The sequence below is a fragment of the Carassius carassius genome, chromosome 14 (assembly GCF_963082965.1).
Source record: "Carassius carassius chromosome 14, fCarCar2.1, whole genome shotgun sequence".
In the NCBI taxonomy this organism is placed as follows: domain Eukaryota; kingdom Metazoa; phylum Chordata; class Actinopteri; order Cypriniformes; family Cyprinidae; genus Carassius; species Carassius carassius.
The window spans coordinates 17,331,891-17,355,800 of record NC_081768.1 but is presented as its reverse complement, the minus strand read 5'-3'; the positions used below and the strand labels follow the sequence as shown (position 1 = coordinate 17,355,800).

The following is a 23,910-nucleotide window of genomic DNA, read 5'->3' as shown; positions in this document are numbered from 1 at the left end:
TATCATATTACAGATTTGGCGTGGTACTGTAGATATAATCAAAGCTTTCAAAATGCTTGACTTGATCTATTGTGTTTTTTGATATTGGATTCTGGCACCAGATACATCCTCCATTATATCTGTTGTTTCAATTTGAAGACTGAATGTGAGTAAGTTTGTTTTTTGGGGTTATTTTAAGTCTGAAGAAGGCGATGAACTCTCTGTAACTGTATCTTTGAAAGCACTAGACGATGCATTTCTTCCTGTCCTCGGGCGCAAGGCATCATCACACGACCGACTAACACAGCATCCCCTTTCTTCTCCTCTTTTGCCTGAGAGCAGAAGGAGAAAGAATAAAGGATTTATATAGACCCAAACGATGTACATTTTGTGTATTTGTCTTACCTTCACAAAGGAAGTGCAGGGAAAAGTGGCAAAATCAGACGAGGCTTGAGCACCAGGCCTGTGAGTCACTACATGTTCAGCAACCTCATCCTTCAGAGAAATAGGTTGCTTAAATAAGTGCAAGAGACATTTTTACGATGACTTGATGGTTTCAAATAATTTTTGGTTTACCTTAAGCCTATCGAGTGTTTCACTGAGTGATTGCAGTCTTGCTGTTTGCTCCAGGAGCTGCGCACTGGGACTCACTGTTAATGAAAACACAAGCACTGTAGAATAATTACTGTATGACAATAGAAATCAAAATGTAAGTGTAATTATGCCAGACCTGGAGATTTCCCAGTGATGTCCACAACTTTCACATTGGCACTCATCTGGAGGAGAGTATCCAGCAGTTGGTCTGTTTTGCGGTAGAGCGCGCTGGACAGCACCTCAGACCTGCAGCCCTCTCGCCAGCCCAGCTTTGGCACATTCAGAGGAGGAAGAGATGCCAGCTGTGCACGCATCTTTTCTGCCTGCGGTCCACATAAACACACAAAAACAAAAGTGAGAATAAATCTTCAGTGCCTGCATTGGGGAAATGTGCTTGTGAAGCAGTAGCGGAGACCTTTAGTCTGTTGTTCTCGTTCTTCAGGTGCTTTATACTGAGTCGCTGAGCTTCGATCTGCTGAGTCAGCAGTGGAGAATCTATTACTTGCACTCCTGCAGCTGAACAAACACCTTTAACATACAACAAATTACATGTTAACAAATACAGAAACAACTCATGTTTTTCTAAAATATAAAAAATACTGTATATACACAGCAGTTCAAAAGTTTGAGATCAGTAATTTTTTTATAGAGAAATTAATACTTTTATTTAGCAGTAGAGCCTTTTAGAAAAAAACCTGAACAAAATATCAGTTTGCACAAAAATATTAAGGATGAAAAGCCGTGCAGCAAATCAACATATTACAATGATTTCTAAAGGATCATGTGACACTGAAGACTGAGTAATGTGGCTGAAAATTCAGCTTTGCATCACAGGAATAAATAAAACTTTATATATATATATATATATATATATATATATATATATATATATATATATATATATATATATATATATAATATTTCACAATAATACTGTTTTACAGTAGCAGCCTTGGTGAACTTATTTGAAAAACAAAAAAATTTACCAACCCCAAACACTTGCCATGTTAGTGTTTATTAAAATATTATATTATTTCAAAGGGGGCATTTTCTGGGTGTATAATATTAAATCCATTCAGCTTATTTTAATGCATCACTAAATAGAGATGATAAAACAGATGCAATTAATGAGATTCCAAATATTACATTGATTTACAAAGTATATATATAAGTGATAATACTCGTTATAAAAAAAAATAAACCCCTATTATTATTATTTATTTATTTTCCTGTTATGTCTAGTTGTCTTTACATTATCATGTTTGTTAGATGGCTACATAATGTAATAGATGAGAAGAAAGAGTCCAGAGATAGTTTTATTGCAGACATGAAATAACATGTAAGCTGTGAGGAAGGAAACTACACTGTTGAATACTACTTAAATATATTAAAGAGTCTTCGACCAATCATAATCAAGTATTATGTGCAATAAATGACACTTTGTTATGGTCACTTATTGCATGGCTCTTGTTTGCAGTACATGCAACTCGTAAAAGCATATAAGCAAGAATAACATACATGCACACATGCAGCTCACAGAGAGACCATGAGTGGGAGGAAAAGAGAGTGAAGAGATATAAATGTCACACTGACAACAAATTTACCTTTTTGTTCTTCTAAAAGGAATAGAAAAAATGGAAGACATATTAGACCAATTAAAATAAAGACTTAAGACATTTTAGCTTAGTGTTTAAGTTAAACTGATTCCCTCATCTGTCTCCCACCTGCAGTGATGCCACAAGTCACAACAGAGGCGATGCCAGAGCCTTGACTTCCTCTCAGGCCCTCCATGGTCATCTTTGATTGGCTGTTGATTCTCTGCTTAAGCTCTACTTTCTCTGCCTCTAGTTGGTCTACGTCAGCCTGGAGAGCATCCATGGTCTCTTCAAACTCCCTACAGATTATAATACCCATATTAAAATAATATAATTTCCCCATTTCTATAATGGAACATTAAGACCCAAATTAGGAGTTATGTGCAACAACCCTCTTTGTCATCACTTACTTTTCCTTCTTTTTCAGGAGCGAAACGGTCTCATCTAGGACCGTCTGGATCTTCTCTACTCGCTCATCTGCATCTTTAGACGAACTGTCCAGCTTTTTCTCCAATAAACTGAGACGCACATTCGCCTCGCTCAGTTCTTCTCCCTAGAAACAAGACAATTTCGACACCATTTCAAGCTTTTGTTATCTTAATGCCTCTTGGCATGTCTGACCATGATTTCTTCTACCTTTATTTTAAGGGATTTCTTGAGCTCTTTGATGACAGTTTCTCTGTCTTCAAGTTTGAGGCCGAGTCCTTCAGCATCAGTGATTTCTGCCCTCAGTGCTGCTGCTCGGACTTCCACAGGAGATACCTACAATACATGCATATTGAGACACAAGCACAAAGATTCATAGCCGTAGGGTTAGACAGGCAGACTGAGCTCAGACGCACTGCATTATGAGGTCTTTCAGAGTCATATTCTCCCTCCTGCATTGCAGTAGCCATCTTGTTCATGGTGGCTATGACAACACTGCATGACTGACGCAGACACTCTTGAGGGTTTATGCCCTGTGACCCATAGATCTGAAAAAAGAAGAAGAAGAATTATATTATATTATATTATATTATATTATATTATATTATATTATATTATATTATATTATATTATATTATATTATATTATATTATATTATATTATATTAATGCTTATTTGAATAAAAAAATTATTTAAAAATAATATTTGTTTTTTAAATAAGTGACAGCAATGAGAATTGCTTAAATATAAAATGTCCAAACATATTATGTGCTTAATAATTAAGCACTTAATTAATAATTGTCAAAAAAATAAATAAATACCTAATCGTTCACAGTTCTGGGGTCAGCATATATATTAAACTGATCAAATGCAGTAGTAAAGACATTTATACTGTTACAAAATATTTAGATTTCAAATAAATACTGTTCTTTTGTAGTTTATAATCATAAAAAATTCTAAAAAATACAACTTAGCAGTTTCCAAAAATATTAAGCAGCACAGTTGTTTCTTGATCAGCAAATCAGCATATCAGAATTATTTCTAAAGGATCATGATGTAAGAGTAATGATGCTGAAAATTCAGCTTTGCCATCGCAGAAATAAATTACATTACATTATTCAAATTACAATATGTTTAAAAAGAATACATTTATTTATAATTGTAATAATATTTCAAAATGTGACCACTGTATTACTGATCAGTCTTGAACATAAAAGACTTAAACATTTTGTATGTTATTTTTATTTCTTTTTTGTGGTGACCCACACTTGTTTTGTACTGTATACCTGTTCAGCTGCTTTAAAGGCCATGTCTTCCAGTTTGACGGCTGGCAGTCCCTCGTGTTCGCTGAGAGGGGCGATGAGTTGAGCGGCTGCTGCTGCCACTTCCTGCAGCACTGCATTCACCCAGGCCAGCTGCCTTCTGCTGTCAGCCAGGGTCTCACACACCTACATCAGTGGAAGCCTTAGATATCAAAGGTACAGAAACAATTGAATGTATAGATAATATGAACATGAGGGCTGCACATCACCTGTGGTCCAAAGCTGAGGGCAGCTGGGATGCCTGGTGCGTCTGTGCCTGGCATGCGACGACGGATCTTCTTGCAGAACTGTCGTATGTCACTACAGGAAGTGTCCAGATCCTTCAGCAGCACAAAAAACGTTTCCTCGTCCTGCCCTGTCTGTATGAAGGCCTTCAGACGCCCGACCTCTACTGCCATACAGTCCAGAGCACTCTGGGTAAACTAAACAGACACGTGAAGATGTGTTAAAGGTATGTGTACCGATCCGGGTCTCTCTCTTTGAGTTTGTCTAAGTGAGTTGCTTACTTTGATGTGGTCTGCTAGCTGCATGGTACAGTCCTCAGGCTGTCCAGCGAGATGAATACTGTAAAGGTGCTACAACAAAGAGAAATGCATGTCAATAAATATCTCTAATTGCATATTTGAGGATACAGCCAGAGCTTGAAAGACCAATAGTAGTTCACTAGGTAAGTTTAGGTTTCAATCTTTGGCATGGGAGATGCTTTACTGCAGTCATGATACTGGGTGAAAAATATTTTTTCTATCAGATGGGTATGAGTATTATTAGCTATATCAGCTTATTAACTTTGACCAAGCACAATGTCATATGCACAGCGTCAGTAGTTTTTATCAAGGAGATACGTCTGATATATCTACAGTAACATCTATTTTTTTTAAACAAATTAATACGTTTGATTCAGTAAGGATGGAGATATTAAACTGATCAAAATTGGCATTAACATCATTTAAATTCATAACAACACTACTGTTTTTACTGTATTTTTGATCAAATAAATGCTGTCTTGGTGAACATAAGAGTGAATTATTGGAATGAGCTGTAAAACATTCTGAAGAAAAATAATGAGAATATATTAATTTATGAGAAATATTATTTCATTCTGCAATGCAAGTTCTACAAAATGGCATTGTGCTGCGATACCTGATAGTATTTAATAGCTTTGGTAAGAGGTTCCACATTGACGGTTTCATCCAGCAGGTCTTTATATAGGAGGTCTATGAGGAAATCCAGGGATCGCTCATGAACGCTCATCTCAGAGTACAGAGAACCCACACGCTTGTACACCTCCACACTGCACTGACTCAGAGCACTGCACATGACAGATCAAGAGAGGCACAAGACTTTTGAGGTGCTTTACCACAACCTCCCGCTTCAACAAGAAATAATGCCATAATTCATGAAGCCTTTAATGCTCTTGAGGATGTTAGTAAGTGTGTGTAAGTTTAGGCAAACTGACTGTTCATATTTGTGCAGGGTTGCCTGTAGCAGTGTGAGAGAATAGACGAGTCCAGCAGCAAAGCTCAGCTGTTCTCCGGCGGCTCCTCTCATGCCAGGCTTCTGAAAGCACGTCTCAGTCAACTCAAACTTCTCCTGAGCCTGCTTACTGATCAGCTCTGCCTACAGCATACATGCACAAACACATTCAACCAAAACTCACAAAAATCACATAGCAGACTGGAATGACCATGGTTTAGTGGTTAGCAACATGTATATTCAGAAAGTTGACCTTGCAGATGAGTCGTGGGATGAGCAGCAGAGCCAGGATACAGTCATGGTCTCCTCCGTGTTTCAGGAAGGAGTCAGGCATGAAGGAAATCAGCAGTGACACCTGTCTGTTAGCCTGAGCTACCTCCATTTTACGCAGCTCCATTTCTATGGCCTAGAATTACAAACAGACATAAATTATGAGAGACACAAACATCTGGAATGTTTCCTACAGGATTTGTTTTTGTTTTTTTACCAACATGGGACATCCATCCTCCAACAACAAAAAAATAACTAGTACTAAACAAGAGTTGGTAGTAGGTAAGCATTTTTGTAGGTAAGAAAATAAAGTGAAAACAATACAAATGTTTATACATTTTTATTTGAATTAGAAATATTTCGGAACATTATGTTTAAAAAAAAATGTTTTTACTGTCCCTTTAACACATCTGTGCTATTAATGTGCTATTATTAGTATTAACAAACGATTTAAAAATCTTGCAAGCCCTTAACTTTTGAACAGTAATATGCACTATTCAACATTTGAAGTGGATCTAAACCTTTCATCAAAGTTGTCCTAAAACCAAAATGCATTCTTGTCTTAGGACAACTTTGATGAACTTTTCTGATCCACTTCAAATGTTGAATGTATTTTATTGCTACTCAGTTAAACAATGTCATATTGTCATACAAGTCAGCAATTAACCTCTGGCTCATTTTGAGTACAACATACAGTAATATCCTGCAGTTCAGTGAAGAAATGAATCATCTGACAATTCAGTTCATAATAAAAAAACAAAAAAAACAATGACCCCTGTGTTCAGTTCAGACTGATTTACCAATCAATTCAACTGATTCATTAAAAAACGATCATGAATTAGTTTGTGAATTTCATCTGTTTATTAAAAATCACAGGACTACATAAAAAAGTAGCAATTTTTTGCTTGTCTGAACTTTTTCATTACCTGGATGTTTTAGTAAGTCATGAATTTAAATAGATGTGAATTGGATCCTGAATAGCAGTTCAAGAAATACTGTATAGATTCACCTTGGCGTAAGCTTTGGTTTCTGCAAATTTGATCTTGAAATCGAAGATCTCTGCAGGCTGTTGCTGCTGCTCAGTGCTGGCTTCCTGTTGGCTCATCAGCTCCCTGTTCACCTCCTGCTCCACAGACACACACACACACACACACACACACACACACATACAAACTATGTGATGTATGTGTCCCATTTGATTTATGAGGTCTGCATTTTAGGCTGTATTAATGTGGTGAGGTTAATATGTTGTGAAGCACAGCGGCACCTGCAGGTGTGCGGTGAGCTCTCTGTATTTCTGGATGGTCTGCTGGTAGTCTGCCACTGTTTCTTGTGCCGCCTCCACCCGCTTCTCCACCTCCCTGATGCTGGCAGCACTCAGATCCAACTGCTCTCTCAACTCCAGCTCCGTCTCTCTGGCGTTCTCCTGCAGCTCATCATTCATCTCATTGATGGCCTCCTACCTCAGCACGTGTACACAAACCTCAGTATACGGTTACATCATGGCACATACTTCTACACAAACTCTTTGAACACTCACCAGATCTGTGACAGTTTCTCTGAGCTCCCGTACTTTCTCCTCCAGGTCTAGATTACGCTCCGTCAACATCTCCACCATCTCCTCTGCCCCTAGAGCAGCATCCACCTGACACACGAGCACACACATATTCGAGTGATCATTACCACATCTATGACTAGGGGGTCACTGATCTTGACTAAATCACGTTTACAACTTTAATGAGAAGAAATGTATATTTAATTTACACAGTGAAGAATATGCAGCATTTTTATACGTGATTAAACAATTCTTTTTAATTTTTTGTGATGACACTGGTGACAATAATTATGAATTTTCCATGGTATCAAAAATGTTAGTATCATAAAGACCATATTTAAAATAAAATTAACAATATTGCCGTTGCGCTACAGGCGTCCCGAGTTCGAATCCAGGCTTGAGGAGCTTTCCTGATCCCGCCCCCCTCTCTCTCACACTTTGTTTACTGTCACTTTCACACTGTTCTCTGCTAATAAAATGATTAAATATTTCAAAATTGAAATGTAAAACATTTCTTTTAAATATTTTTCCTATGAAATTGCAATGGAAAAAACATAGCATTCATTGAAATAGCTTGAAGTACCATAGTATTCTTTTTTGGACATGGACCATGGTACATAAATATGATATTCATTCAATACAATGGTTCAATGATATACCATGTGTTATCAAATGACTGTTGCAAAATGACTTTTCTCTAGAAAAATATGATTATATTTAATTTATAATGTAGATAATAGTAGTATTAAAAATGTTATATTATAATATATATGTTATATTGTCAAATAATTATTATAATATATTATTGTTTTGATATGTAACATTATCATATTTATCATATCTCTCGAACTCACAGAGATATAATAAACTCTCATTACATCTTTCAGTGTTAATAGTGGCACCACTCACTTGCTCTTTGAGCTCATCAACTGTTTTCTCAGCCATCTTCATTTCCTCCCGTAGGTTCTCTTTCTGGCATCTCAGCGCATCCAGCTCAAAATTCTTCTTTTCCATTAGCTTCTGTTGCTTCGCATGCTCTTGTTTCTCTGATGCAGACAAGTCACGCATCCTAATGCACAAAGCAGTTAAGATCAGGATCTTCACAGAGCACAACCAAAGTCAAACAACACTGATGTGAACCACTGGACTCATCCTTACACACTTACCTCACCAAAGCCTCCTTCAGTCGAGCATTCTGCTCCTCTAACTGCTTCACATGGTAACTAGACGCTGCTCCATCTGATCCTGCAGGCCAGTTATTATAGGTTCATCAGTGAATACTAACACGCGTACTGTGAAATTTTGGGATCAATAACATTAGTTTTTTGTAAATAATTAAATACATGAATTTATCAAGGACTCATTCGATTGTTCAAAAGTGTCAGTAAAGATTTGTATAATGTTACAAATAATTTCAAATAAATGCTGTTCTTTTGAACGTTCTATTCATAAAAAAAAATCCTGAAAAATCACTCTGACAACTGGAGAAAGGCTGCTGAATGAGTAGCTTTGCCATCACACCTGTGCCCCGACTAGCATATGTTTAGGTGTGTTTGTACCTTTTTCCTCTATCTCATGTTTGAGTATCTCCAAGTCCATGGTCAGCTCCTCCACTCTCTCTTTTAGAGCGTCAGCCTCCAGTTGCAGTGACTCGGCCCGCTCTTCAGCCATTTCCTTATCCAGTGTGGCCATCTCAATGGCATCTGCTGTATCCGCCATCTCTTCCATGTAGCGCTCTTTAGCTTCAAGAGCTTCCTTAGCTTCCTGCATAACAGGATATCAGCCACTTTCATTAACCACACTCTGACACTTATCGTGATATATTCCTGTGCAGTAATTTGATACCTTCTTGGCCTCCTTGAGATGTTTCTGCAGTTCATTTTGTTGTTCCTGCATCTTACTCTTCCACTCCTGCAGCTGCTCCAGTTGAATCTTGTGTTTCTCAAGCTCCTTCAGCTTTGCCTTGTCTTCTGTCCTCTTCATCTTCAGCGTCTCCAGCTTCTCCTCCAGGTCCTTCACCTGGCCACGCAGTGACTCCTCTTCCTGCAAGAGAGTGAATGCATGCATGCAGAGTGCGGACACTGTAAAAGACCTTTCACATTTACGTGAATATCAGAGAAAGGTCGTGCTGTGGTTTTTGTCGCACAATAGTTCTGAACCTTCTAAATGATTTGGATGTAACCAACCAGTATATTTGATTTGTCCACTAACAATGTGTAAATATATACATTAATGGAGAATTCGGTCATTTTTTCATTCATTTCTATTACATCTCAAAATTTGTAGTTAAAAGTTTTGGAAATTTTATACAAACAATTAACTAATATTTTATCTTTTATCTTTTTTCATAATCTTATGAAATTACAGCTTGATTGAAAATGACACACAATTAAAATATTCTAAAATATTCATATTTCTATAACTGGTTTTAACATTTTTAGGATTGAGTGTCTAGACCTGGGACAAGGGTTAATAATAAAATCTGTTAAAGAGTCATTTAAATTATAACTTGTATATATATATATATATAAAACCCATTATAAATGGGTGTTATAATATATATATATATATATATATATATATATATATATATATATATATATATATATATATATATATTATAACACCCATTTATAATCAGTAAACAGGTAAATAGCCTTTTGTTGAACTTTGCATAACAATCTGTGACCTTGACAATTAAAAATAATGCAAAAATGAATACTTTCTAGTTTGAAAATAAAGACAGAATGAAAGTAGTGGTTATATTTGTGTCTGTATTTGTGACCTTGGTGGGTCCTGGGATGGGAGGTGCCCCGGGTGAGAGCAGCGTTCCCACAGGTGAAGGTATAACTGGAGCAGCCAGTGGTGTTTGGGCAGGTGTACTGGGTTCACTGCTGCTCATCTCACCAGCAGAAGCTGATCCTGAGCCCAGCTTCACCCCCACTCCAGCCCGCGTTTGCTGAAAGACACACGCACAGACCACTGAAAAACTCTCTGATGAATCACATCAACTACAAACTTTAATTTAGCAAACACAAGCGCACACAGATGTGACCTGCAGGACCGAGCTCACCTTGGGCCTTCTGGTGGTGGTCTGAGGAGAAGACAAATGTTTAAAGATATTTGACCACCACAGGTCAGCAGACAGATGAAAAATGGAGAATCAAGGAAAAATAGGAGAAAACACATTTATAGCAAAGATTACTAAAAGAAAGAAAGGAACATGCATTAAAAGAGAACTGAAGAATCTGTGTGAGTCTTAAAAAACGACTTGCACATTTTTTCCATCACATGATGATAAGCTTGCTTTTGTCTTTAATATCAAAAATGTTCTTTTAGCACGTAAGGAATCAAACAGTAAAACTCTTTATGGCACTATCTGTCTGCCAACAAAGAAGAGTGCCTGGCACAAACCGGGTCAAGCTATTGCACTCGTTTACATACAGGCATGCACACATACACGCACAGACTGTCAGCACGTTACACATAATATGAAACATTTTTTTTAAACTGTATGCCATTTACATAAGTTACACTACCATACAAAAGACTGGTGTCAGTAAGATTTAAAATAAGTTTTTTTTTTTGCTCACTAAGGCTGCATTTACTTTACGATAAATACAGTAAAAACAGCAACATTGTGAAATATTTGTACAATTGTAAATAGCTATTTTCTATTTTAATATATATTAAAATTGTATTTATTCCTGTGATGCAAAGCTGAATTTCCAGCAGCCATCACTGCAGTCTTCATTGTCACATGATCCTTCACAAATCACTGTAATATGCTGATTTGCATCTCAAGAGTTTTTATTATTAATATCAATGTTAAAAACAGTTATGCTCCCTCGTATTTTGGTGGAAACGTAGCATCATAAATGTCTTTTCTGTCACTTTTAGTAAATTTAATGTACTTTTTCTTAATTCAAATGTATTAATTTCTTTCAACAAAATCTTACTGACCCCACTTTTTATTATAATGTATATACATACAGTGGCCCTAAAAGTCAAACTTATGAATTTCATTCCACTGTTTTTCAGTCCTGTCAGAGCAACTATGAATATGATCAACTAATCAGAAAGTGTCCAGATACTTATAATTTTGAACAATATGTCTGTTGTTTTATTTTTTGTTGCTATCTTTTTATGAATAATTTTACTAGTAAGTTTTGTTTGTGATTTATCCATTTAACATCAATACCACATTTAGATATTCTGTATTAAAATACAAAAACATTCAAACATTTTTACGTTAGATACTTTTTGTGGCCACTGTACATCATCAATTCATGTTAGTAATAGTCACCTATTAAGGGAACAAAATGTAGTAATCACTAAGACAACTGAATTAAAATGAATCTTATAATCAATAGGAAACAACCTATCACATGCGCTGACATACCAACAATCAAACAGATCATCATCTCCAAAAATCACACAAACACCTTAGTTAGACAATAAACCACTGAGCATCTTGCATGCCACATACATAAAGTAAACAATTTTTTGTACCTTACGAGTCGTAGGTGCCTGTCTCATCATATTGACGATTGAAGAGGAAACACACAAACAGGTGCACACACAAACACACACACACACACACACACCAGGTGCAGAAAAAGAGCAGGAAGAAGGATTGAGTCACATTAACAGCAGATCGAGATGAGAGCAGGTCAAGCCCCTAGCAAAGCCACAAACACACTCATACAGCAGCTGGCAAGTGCTAGCCAGACACACACACACACACACACACACACAGCAACGGTGTTGCAGGTCGTCTCTGCTGCAGCTGAAATGTCTCCCCTCTCCTGCACTGCAGTGATTAACTCCTTTTTCTCCAACCGGAACTGAATCGAGCCCCTTTCCAAACACTTCTCTGATTATAATGCTGTCCTTGAGGCTCTGCTAAACTGTAGCCGCCTCTCTCTGTCTGCATCCATCTCTGGCTCTCTTGCTCTCTCCACTTGTAAGCTCACAGTGCCAATGGCTGCCTAACAAGCACATTACATCACTACACATCCACCCCTCCCTCCAGACGAGAGAGAGACAGGCTGGAACAAAAGCAGAAAGAGGGAGAGAGGGCGGGACCGATGGGAGTCTGGCCTGTATCCTAGCAACACTCCATTAGTATCTCTATGGGCTCTCCAGTCTGTGAATGCAGGCACACCATGTTTTAGCAACTTATAGTTTAAACTTAGACTCAAGTTTAACACATGTAGATATGTACAGTTAACAATGTAATGGGACCCTTAGTTCACTTACAAATCATTTTAAGATCTGAAATGTGTTTCTGTATGCCTTAAATGCATTACTGCGGCTTATAAGAGCAGGCACATCGTTATTTAAGGATCCATTACAGAACGTAGTGGGGAAGGATGGGGACAGATTGATATATCACATTACAGCTCTGCAAGAGAGAAAAGTGATGTGTAGTAGAAAACAGAGAGAGGGCTGAACAAACATGAAAAATAATCCTGGACCTTCACTGTTTTCTCTCTTCATTCTATACTTAATATTTCATGTCATATGAATCGCCTGCATTTATTACGGCTTATTATTTGTGATTCAGTACTAAATAGACCTAATATTACAGATTACATATAATCAAGCTTGTTGCTACATTTTGAATGTGTTTTACCACAGAACCTCTGAGTATTTCAAAAACTGCTGATCTACTGGGATTTTCACACACCACCATCTCTAGGGTTTACAGAGAATGGTCTGAAAAAGAGAAAATATCCAGTGAGCGGCAGTTGTGTGGACGAAAATGCCTTGTTGATGTCATAGATCCGAGGAGAATGGGCAGACTGGTTAGAGATGATAGGAAGGCAACAGTAACTCAAATAACTACTCAGTACAACCAAGGTATGCAGAATAGCATCTCTGAACGCACAACACGTCGAACCCTGAAGCAGATGAGCTACAGCAGTAGAAGACCACACCAGGTGCCGCTCCTGTCAGCTAACAACAGGAAACAGAGGCTACAGTTCACACAGGCTCAACAAAATTGGAATTGGAGAAACGTTGCCTGGTCTGATGAGTCTTGATTTCTGCTGTGACATTCAGATGGTAGGGTCAGAATTTGGCGTAAAGAACATGAAAGCATAGATCCATTCTGTCTTATCTCAACGGTTCAGGCTGGTGGTGTAATGGCATGAGGGATATTATCTTGGCACACTCAGTACCAACTGAGCATCATTTAAACGCCACAGCCTACCTGAGTATTGTTGCTAACCATGTCCATCCCTTTATGACTACAGTGTACCCATCTTCTGATGGCTACTTCCAGTAGGATAATGCACCATGTCACAAAGCTCAAATCATCTCAGACTGGTTTCTTGAACATGACAATGAGTTCACTTTAATCAAATCCAATTTACACCAGATCTCAATCCAATAGAGCAGCTTTGGGATGTGGTGGAATGGGAGATTCGCATCATGGATGTGCAGCCTACACATCTGCAGCAACCGCGTTTCCAACACCTTGTTGAATCTATGCCATGAAGAATTAAAGCAGTTCTGAAGGCAAAGGGCATCCAATCAGACACTAGCAAGGTGTACCTAATAAAGTGGCCAGTAAGTGTATATATACATATATATGCATTAGATCACATTAAAATATGCATTAGATTAGCTACAATTCTATTTATATTTGTATTATATATTATATACACTCAGAAAAAACAAAACTTTAACTGCTACAAAAGCTTACACTTAAACTTTTTTTTTTCATTTATATATAATTTTTGCACATTCTTGTGTTGTTTTCTTGATCATTTTGGATTCTTACTAGGACTGCACAATAATGCAATATCAATAGGCTATATATTGCTAGTATAAATTTTTTAAACATTTTTAAATTCACATTTTTGTTAAATCTTAAACACAACTGGCTCAAAAAAAATGAGCACGATGTGATGACATTTTTCTTTTTATCTGATGTAAAGTAGTGTTCATGAATGCGGCGGCATTGTTTTGTGTACAGCCGTTACCAGGGAAACCACTGTTTCTGCCGCTCCAAAAGCGCCTCATGCTGGCAGAGAATTAATTAACATTTTCAATAAGCCCTTCTCCAGCAACATGTTTTGTTGTTGCTCACACTTTTTTCAGTTTTTTTAAGCATATTGAAATCGAATAATAGCGCGGTGCTGCTGTGGAGGGAGGAACTTCAGTGAACGAGAAATATGAGTAAGTGGATTGCGTGAACGAGAATGATTCGTAGGGAAGTCGTGGCCTAATGGTTTCTTTAATTACTCACAGATCCACCATGATTTATTCCATAGGATATGATTAAGTTACTTTGGTGGATTATTAAAATTTGCAAAAAGCAGCTTGTAAGCTTAACACTTACTGTGACTTTAGCTTTAAGCAATAAATTAAACTAAAACCCCACACTGACAAACTGTTGTTTCTATTACCAAATTCATGCTGAGTTTATTTACACTGAATCAAGGTTTAAGACAGTTAAACACAGGTCCTCTTCTACATTAATGTCCGTTTTTACTTTAACCCTCTGTTCAAGAGCACCAAACAATTCATACTGACAGCCTGAACTAGATAACCTCCCAGTGTTTTCTTCTAAATGTCAGTGCTTGGGGTAATGCTGCTTAGGAGGTTATCTAGTTCAGGCTGTCAGTATGAATTGTTTGGTGCTCTTGCCCAGAGGTTTAAAGTATAAATGGACATTAATGTAGAAGAGGACCTGTGTTTAACAACAGTTGGTCAGTGTGGGGTTTTAGTTTAATTTATTGCTTAAAGCTAAAGTCACAGTAAGTGTTAAGCTTACAAGCTGCTTTTTGCAAATTTTAATAATCCACCAAAGTGAGACAACCCTTGCACTGCGGCCTGGCTTGGCATTAGCTGTCTTGTCATTAGATCACCACTGAAATATTGGATTTGAAAGCTATGTGTGGTGATCTAATGACAAGACAGCTAATGCCAAGCTAGGCCGCAGTGCAAGGTTTGTTTTAGAGAGAAGGAAATGCTCAGTCTTTCATCAAACAATCTTATACCATAGTCAAACACAATGCTTATTTACAATAAACACATTGTTTATCATAATTTAATAATTTAGTGATATAAAAATAGTGTATAATCTTTCATTATTATTTTACATTTTACATCATAACATTATTTCCTTTCAAAATCCTAAACCTTTGTTTATTTCTAGAGGTAAACTACATTTTAAATCTTAGATTGTTGATATGGTCTTAGCCTCTTTTATAATAATTATATATCAATACAAAATAGTGTGAAGATTGTTTCTAAACTGTATATGAGGATGAACAAATATATATGTGTAGTGATGAAATTTAGGGCTTTTGTGTCAAACTTGACCTTCAATTTATGAGATAAATGTTTACCATACATGTGGAGCACAAACATTAATAAATGTGCATTACAACTTTGAAGAATTAATAAAATAATGCATATTAATCAAAATCACAACTAATTATTTTAACTATTTTCAAGGATTTTGAAAATATATTCTGCAGTCTCTAACCTGAACACACCAAAAGTCAAATCTCTTTCACTCACACATTCACTAGGTCTGTCTCACACAAATAAACACATTGTACTCAGCATGCTAATTCAGAATATCCATTTAAAAGAAGAACATTCATCTAAGAACACTGTCATTCAGCTAGCAAAGCACTCTAGCACACATGAATAAATATACATAAAATTAACAGAAACAATATAGAAACACCCCTGATGAACACACACACACACACACACACACACACACACACACAGGTAATGTGCTGTTTGTTTGATGCCATGCAGCAGAGCTGTTCAATATTGCCATTGCTATGGAAACGGAGGTTAGAGAAACATGCAGCACCTTTTTGGGTTTGGTTCCTCGCTGCAGAAGAGGTGACACATTAAAATTTGATCAGTCAGTGTGTTTGTAATGAGCATGAATGTCTCTCACATACAAAAGCAGCAAGACTCCCACATAAACAGCGCAATAATCTTTTTGCATCTTAGACAGAAACTTTATGTGTCTGTGACGCAAACAGGTTGTGTTAATGCATGTCTGTATTAGTGAGTGTAGACTTAGGATTCCCTGTGAAAAATAAGTACACTTTAGCATATTTTTTAAAATGAGTATACAAAAGTGCAAACTGAATGTAATATTTAATATTCTCAGACCCCTAATATGTTATTTACATTAAATTAAAATGTATTATATTTATAGTAAATGCAACTTAAAAGTGCTTTTTGATCCATTTAAGTAGCTTTATGTGTAATTGCATAATTATTGCATAATTATTATTACAGTTGTATGTACTGACAATCACTTATGGTAAATTACAATATACTTTAATATTGTTTCTACTATATAGTATGTATTAAAATATATTTGTAATTACACATTTGTAAGGATGAAGTTGCAATTAATTTAAAATGTATAATCTTTAAATGTAATATCAAATAATCCACTACAGTTGTGCTTAGTGTTTTAGTATGTTAGCTGACACATTAAAATAAGTGTTTTTAAAGCATGACAAAGTTTTATTGAAACAATAAACATTAAAAACGTTTAAGTAAATCTACAAAATGCAGTTTTTATAGGTACTTAAGTGTGTTAAGAGACAATACTATATTATCTGCAAGTACAGATTTTTTAATATAATTTTACTAGACGTGCACACTCAATAGCCTACAATTACGCACATTTCGTTTTCACAAGGGACAAGAGCGAAAAGACTATATGTGTGTTCATGCAATATAATATGTATTTTTTGGTTGGGAGCAATTACAAAGTGCAAAGGCATGCTTGGTAAATTCATGTATGAGGTGAAATCAGAAGGGAATCAGAAAAACGGTTGACTTTTACATACACTGACACAGGATGAGTGCTATGTCATTGCCAAAGAGAGCTACAATATCTCCCTCTTCTGGAAAAGAGAGGTAATACGCAATCCTTTTAATGTAAAGTAGCCTTAGATGACATACCCACAGTCCATTCTCAGACTGTCAAATGCATATTACACACAAATATGGGATAAGCTCTAATCTGACAGGCTGGCACTAAACTACTTTTCTAAGAGCCTACACAATGGGCTCAAGGAAGGGTCCAGTGCATTAAAACTTGTTCCAATGCCCTGCAAATTCAAGTGATAGCAATGAACCTTCAAGGAAGAAATAATAAATGGATATGCCCAAGTTTTCTAGAATACTGACGTTATTTTTTACCAAAGAAATTCAAAGTTTCTTTTGAGCCTTTCACTAGTAAGTAAACTGCATATTCACTAGAAGAACTGAGTAGTATTATTCCTTGGTCTTAATAATGGTATGTATTTATTCTGAAATTCTAATTACACACATTTTTAATAAATTCTCTGCTGTTTTCAGTACAGCCAGTGACAGAACAGACTATTATTGTGTGTATCAACAATTTCAGATAAACTCGCCCCTACATGACATTTAGAAAAAATCTAACTATGGCCGTTGAATTTTAAGATAGGTCAGACCAACCTTTCCTGTCTGAGTGGGTGGTTCTTGGCCAAAATAAACTGGCTAAGTGAGACTAAACACCTTTTCAAAAGGGCACCAGTGTTTGTATAGGAAAAAAATGTTATGAATATACACACACAGTCTCACAGAAACACTGTGCACAAGTACCAATGTAAGAATGTATTCGTTATTTTGAAACCCCTTTCCTCACTCACCACTTTGTTTGACTTTGGACCTTCAATTATCTCTGAGAAAATAAAAGATAAAATGAGATCATTACAATTTCATGTGAAAAATATGGTTGCAAGCAGATATGTGCCTGGAATTGTTTGCCTACCCCGCTTCAGCATTTTGGAGGTGGCAGCATCAGGTGTTTCAGGAGAAGTTGTGTCAGCCCCATCTTCCACTAACTGGATCTGCAAGAGGGTCACAGCAGTTTCTAAGAAGTCAACAAAAGAATATTTACATGTTTTCATCTGTCAGTGTTTATATATATGCACGCATATATGGGAGTACCTGTGACTGGCGTACAAATATCCCATGGTTCTCCTGACAGGTGAAATATCGTTTACCCTGCACAGTCCCATCATTCTTGCCTTTAGGTTCATCTAGAATTACTCCCACCCATTTTCCAGAGGCAAAGAGGGTGTTTCCAATATATGCCACCGTGCCTCGATGACCTTTACCGATGACCTCAACCAGAGAGCCCACCTTAACGGGCCGCCCACCTCCATCTGAACTCATCCTGCTGCTGCCGCTGCTGGTGGCCTGGGGACAAGAGAGAAAAACTCTTAAGGGACAAAAAGACCTTCTTATTTTATCAAAAATGGTAGATTGGACAAACAGATTGGGACAAACTGTATAACTTATCAAATGCAATGGCATTTAGACATTTTGTGGAATAAAGTTAAAATATTGTGACCAGACAATCTGGGGGAGTTAAAGCCATTTGCAGGCTCCTCATTAGGTGTCTGAACAACTCTATCATGCCCTCCAGATTATATGTCTCAGAGGAAAATTGAGGGTTATTTAGGAGCACTCAGACTAGAGCTCAGGGCTGAAAAAGTCTTTGACGCAGCCTTATTCTTTACTGCAGAAGACATCACTGTTACCTGCAGTCACAGTGTGCAGGAACTCACACACACCAGCCGATCCTGAGAGACCTGCTCTATTTCACTTCCAATTCATCATTTAAATTCTCTCGAATCACACAGAGGCTGGGGTCCAAAATGAGTTTTATTTCTGAAACTACTGTATACTAAAAATATGTACTGGTCACAAATAGATAACGATAAGGCACACTATTTGCAGTGTTATTTATTATTCTTGCTGACTCTAATGTAAACTCTAAAATGACCTGAAGTGATGGGAACATTATTAGGTTAGAATGGAACAATAGAAACAGCACAGAAGTGATAGATTTGACCCCTCCTGCAACTCGAAAACAGAGAGCTGTGCTGGCAGCAGCTCACTGAAATGTGACATGTTCATTCATTTCACAGATTTAATGTGTAATGAATTAAGTTACTGGCTAATTTTTAAAATCAGCTGAAGGATACGTCATGTTCACATGCAGGACACAGGAGATAAAACTGACTGTGACTCAGCAAAATTAAGTCACTGTGTCAGTATTAGGAAAACTCCGGCTTTAGGAATGCCATTGCTCATAAGGAGCTTGTTAAAAAAATAAAACCAAATGATTTGAATGATTTTAAGTTACCTATACAAACTTGAAGCTTAAACGGCAGAGCTTTGCCATGTGTGAGTCATGTGCTAAACATAAAGTGTCTGTATTTAAGGAGATTTGTGTACTAGGCCTGATGCTCTTGAATGAATTAAATGTTGTCATTCAATTCTTTGCCCGCATGCTTTCATTGTATTGTAACTATTAAATAAAGGCATATATTTGAGTACTTAATTACTAATGTTTTAAAAGCTCTAACAGTCTACAAAAGGTTTCAGGGAATAAGTAAACATGAATAAATAAACACACACATTTGTTTTTCTATCATGGTGAGGACTTCTATCTTACTTCTTTTGTTTTTATACTGAACTATTATACCGAATCTTCTAACCCTCATACAATACCTCACCTTTTTGTCTTTTTTTATTAAGACATATCAGTTATGTTTATTAATATGTTATCCACACAGAGAACTGCTGGCTGCTCCCCAAATGCATTCTGGATTTATTATCTTTGTGGGGATGCACCACTATTCACTAACAGTCCATTTTGGATTTTTATGTTTATGTTAATAGTAGTGCTGTCTAATATTTCATGCAAGAAAGAAGACTAATGTTGAGTTAAAGGGTTCCAAATCTGTTCCAAATCCAAATCTGTATGACCTTTGAATGCATACTATTTTACAAATTTTACTATTATACAAAACATACTATTTTAAAGAATATTGGTAACCAAACAGTATCGGTTCCCATTGACTTCCCTTTTTTGTTCAAAGAAAGTCAAACAGGCTTGGGAAGAGTAAACGATGAGATTATTTTCATTTTTGTGTGGACTATCCCTTTAATAGAATCAAATTTAACATGATTTTACAAAACACTTTTAGTCCATGATAACATGACATACAGTGTAGACAATCAAATAAAAGCAAAAAAGTAACACTAGTCGAATAATGAACATCAAAATGTATCATATTCATCTCTGTATCATGGTCTTTTTAATGTTTTACTCAACAGCTGCCAACAATTGCATTACTGGCCTGCAGCAAAAACTGCCTCAACCATACACTGCAATTGATTGTAAGAGTTTGTACAAAAGCAAATGCATTTTAGCCAAAAGCTGAGCCTTACAAATTCTAGAAGACTGGCTGAGCCCACGCATGCTCTCTCCTGACACATGCTACAACACCTGCACAGCATCACCCACAACTGCACACTAATTCTACTTTAATACAAGTAAAAACATGCATGTATTCACATGTACCGTGGCAGACGGAAACAGAAATGATGTCCACCGTATGACACTCACCCTGCTGTAAGTGTATCGTTTCATCTGAGACATGCTGCTCCTGCGTCGCCGTTGACAACGGTTCCTTGCCTTGCTTCAGCAACCCTCAAAGGCTTTTCAACCCCCCAACCCACTGTCTTTCTATCTCTCTGTCTGTCTTTCTCTATTTCCACCTAACTCTCATCACTCAAGCCTTTGTCCTTACGATTAGTATCAGAGATGCGCGTTTTGGTCCAGCTCCAGCAGAGGCACAGACTGAACCCCAGAGGGGACACAGATACAGACACCAGAGGAGGTCCTACTGGATGTCTGAGCTCTGATGAACCCGCTAACATGTGAACTGTCAGAAGGATCCCAGCATTAGATTGAGTTGGAGTGAGATATGTGTAATGCAGGTTTGACTGATCTGTGTTGGTAGGTGAAGTGTGTGAGAGCAGTGCAACTGCGCTAATGTCTGCGCTGCCTTCTGCAGGAGAGCAAAAGAGGCAGAACTGGGTCCTAAAGCCCTCCAACACTGAATAATCATTAAAATTGTATTAACATGTAAATGTACTAAGTGATTTAATAAATGTATTTATTAACATGCATTGATTGCCACTTTATATTCCGACCCTTTCAAACATTAAATAAATAGCATCTTTGTTTATTACACAACTGAAACAGGTGACTGTGTTTTGACTTGTTATTTTTTAGCATTTCGATTCAATATATTAAATCATTATTATAATCAAATTACATTAAATTATTGCTATATAGCTCTGAAATACTTGACTCTGATGACATAATGGCAACATTCTGCTGTGAAATATTCTTACATAATAGCATAATTGCATTAATTTAAACTCAAACAAATATTTATGTCTATTTGTTTATTTATGTGGTAAGCAACAATGTAAAACCTGGGATGAAATACTTTATTATTGCAAAATAAACTCCTTCAGGGTGATACAAGAGAGTCGTCCTGATTACACTGATGGGATTTGTGATAATAACCATCTGATGGTTCATTATCCTTTACATAATGGGGTTTTATTAACAAAGTTCGGGAGGAGCACGATCAGATAATCATCCAATTTGGCACAGGTGCATCTCGTTTAGCTAACCATCTTAACTAGCACAACATGTGTATATATATCCAGCCTTCCTACCTCCTGTCCTATGACAGTTTTTCGGCATCCCTCCTCCACCCCAACTCCTCACTTCGAATCTATTTTATCCCAAATTAGGGATAGGGGGAGTTCTTTGGGTTCGGGCTATGCTCCGGGCCCGGACCCCTCCCCCAGGACAGCACGCCAAAATATGCTTACTATTCGCTTTCAGATTAGATGTGAATTAATCATTGGATTACTAAAGGCCATGTACAGCTATGATCACTGATTTAAGAGCTCTTTTTACCATGGTACCCTGGGCAAGGATGTTGTTGTTGAAGAACAACATTCATGCACAAAGGTTCACATGCTTATAAGATTATATTTAAGGCAGCAGGTCTCTTTAAGGCCGGCTCTCTGTTCAGTCTCTTTGTTTCTCTCCAGACTTATTTGAATGTGACGCAGCTTCCAATATAAAGTCGTACACAGAGAGTGAGTTCAGAGAGAAGTGTGCACGAATTGACAGACTGACAAACAAACACACATTCACACTGCCAGGATTAACACTCTTTATGAACTACAACTGCACTGAATCCCCGGGGGCTTTTTTCTCTATTATGCATTCTACACAGAAAGCAAATGCTGATGTTTGCAACACATTCACTGTTCACTGTTATACAGTTAGAAAGGACAGTTGCAATGCTGAAAACATTGTGCTCACCAGTAAGCAACTGTGGGTCAATCTGAGCAGACATCCAGACAATGCACAAATAAAATCACACAAAGACAGCTGCTCTCCTCTGACCACTCTATTAAACAGTGGCTCTCATCTGTATCGGTGATACACAGCATTACACTCTATTCAGGCAAGAAGTCAACAGGGCACGGTGGGAGGTTTGGTGGGGAATGATGTTTAAATGCAGAAAATACAACATAGGGTAAGAGAGAATTTACAAAACATCAATATGAGGAGGAGAACATGCTTCAGTGGGGGAGGAAATCAGCTGACACAATGGCGTGTGCACTCAAAAACACTGCTTCAGCTTAATTATCAGTGAGACGTTCCATAATATGTTTTACATGAATGTATAAGAATGTCTGCTAGAACATAAATGTAATGTTTTAACATAGCTGTACATGGTACTTTTATAATATGCGTGGTGGTTTACTGCATTTATAATAAAACTTGATGTATATATATATATGTATATATATATATATATATATATATATATATATATATATATATATATATATATATTACAACTGTTTTATAATAAAACTGCAAGTTTTATTATAATTCTATCATAGTTATGTAGAAAAGTAAATTTAGGGTTTATAACATTATAATTATACATAACTATAAAATAACTATAATAACAATTTATTGTAAAACAGTTGTAAGCCATATATATATATATATACGCCAATGATTTTGTATGTGTGTGTGTCTGTGTGTGTGTGTGTGTGTGTGTGTGTGTGTGTGTGTGTGTGTGTGTGTGTGTGCAATGTCTCTATAAATGTCACGTATAAACAATATACAGTAATGTGTGTGTGTGTGTGTGTGTGTGTGTGTGTACGTATAAACATATATAAAATATTGGCGTCAATCATTAAGATATTAAATAGTCTGTTTAATGACTCCTCTGAGCATTAATGAATTAAACTATCCTATATTAACTATATATAAACTATATTAATTAATTAAACTCGTATACAAGAGGAATGAAAGCGGTGTGATTGTGCACATTTGATTATTTTCTGTGCAGTGATGATCAACTGATGATGCATGCACCTGCCAGCCCTCCCCCACATGAATCAACAAATAAATAAATATTGCAGAACGATAGAGTTTTCACTGTAATTTAGGTAATGCTGTAGTAGTGAATAGTAAAAACAGTGAATTCAAGGGAAGCGCCTGGCCAGCAGCTCATCATCCTCCCATCGATCATCCACTACAGCAGCTACACCCCTCACCTGAACAATGATTAGTAAATACACCGAAAAAACATCCAGGATGTGAGGCCATTGAACGGTTCTTTCATGCTTCTTATTTCAAACCATGCATTTAAGCTTACCGTGATGTTTTTGACGAGTGGTGTGTGTTTTCCCGGACAATGTGGATGTGACAGTTACTTCCTGAGGAGCGCGACGTCACAAACACACACACACACAC

General features: G+C 36.9%; 1 protein-coding gene across 5 annotated transcripts; it reads right to left on the bottom strand.

Moving 5' to 3' along the window:
* LOC132157214 (dynactin subunit 1-like) lies at positions 1–23,910 on the bottom strand. Of its 5 annotated transcripts, none has more exons than XM_059566458.1 (31): positions 23,813–23,910; positions 18,195–18,446; positions 18,016–18,094; positions 17,894–17,925; positions 16,060–16,080; positions 11,727–11,744; positions 10,288–10,308; positions 10,000–10,173; positions 9,060–9,257; positions 8,774–8,978; positions 8,381–8,459; positions 8,124–8,283; positions 7,200–7,304; positions 6,927–7,118; positions 6,669–6,782; positions 5,643–5,795; positions 5,373–5,533; positions 5,057–5,225; positions 4,423–4,491; positions 4,126–4,338; positions 3,881–4,042; positions 3,011–3,142; positions 2,805–2,930; positions 2,579–2,721; positions 2,298–2,467; positions 2,178–2,189; positions 989–1,101; positions 710–896; positions 556–629; positions 385–474; positions 1–311 (listed from the first exon to the last, which is right to left on the bottom strand). In XM_059566458.1, the coding sequence occupies exons 2-31, from the start codon at positions 18,420–18,422 to the stop codon at positions 174–176; spliced, it is 3,738 nt and encodes a 1,245-aa protein (XP_059422441.1). In that variant the 5' UTR covers positions 18,423–18,446; positions 23,813–23,910; the 3' UTR covers positions 1–173. The 5 variants fall into 5 exon arrangements, with proteins under 5 accessions (XP_059422441.1, XP_059422437.1, XP_059422438.1 ...); XM_059566454.1 differs by lacking the exon at positions 23,813–23,910 and adding an exon at positions 20,668–21,104; XM_059566455.1 differs by lacking the exons at positions 2,178–2,189; positions 23,813–23,910 and adding an exon at positions 20,668–21,104.

Coding starts and splice junctions, on each gene's coding strand:
- LOC132157214 (XM_059566454.1), bottom strand. CDS start 20,700: ATGTCTCAGATGAAACGATACACTTACAGCAGG. Junction 4,492..5,056: donor AAGCTATTAAATACTATCAG/GTATCGCAGCAC, acceptor TCTTTGTTGTAG/CACCTTTACAGTATTCATCT. Junction 2,722..2,804: donor AGAAATCCCTTAAAATAAAG/GTAGAAGAAATC, acceptor TCTTGTTTCTAG/GGAGAAGAACTGAGCGAGGC.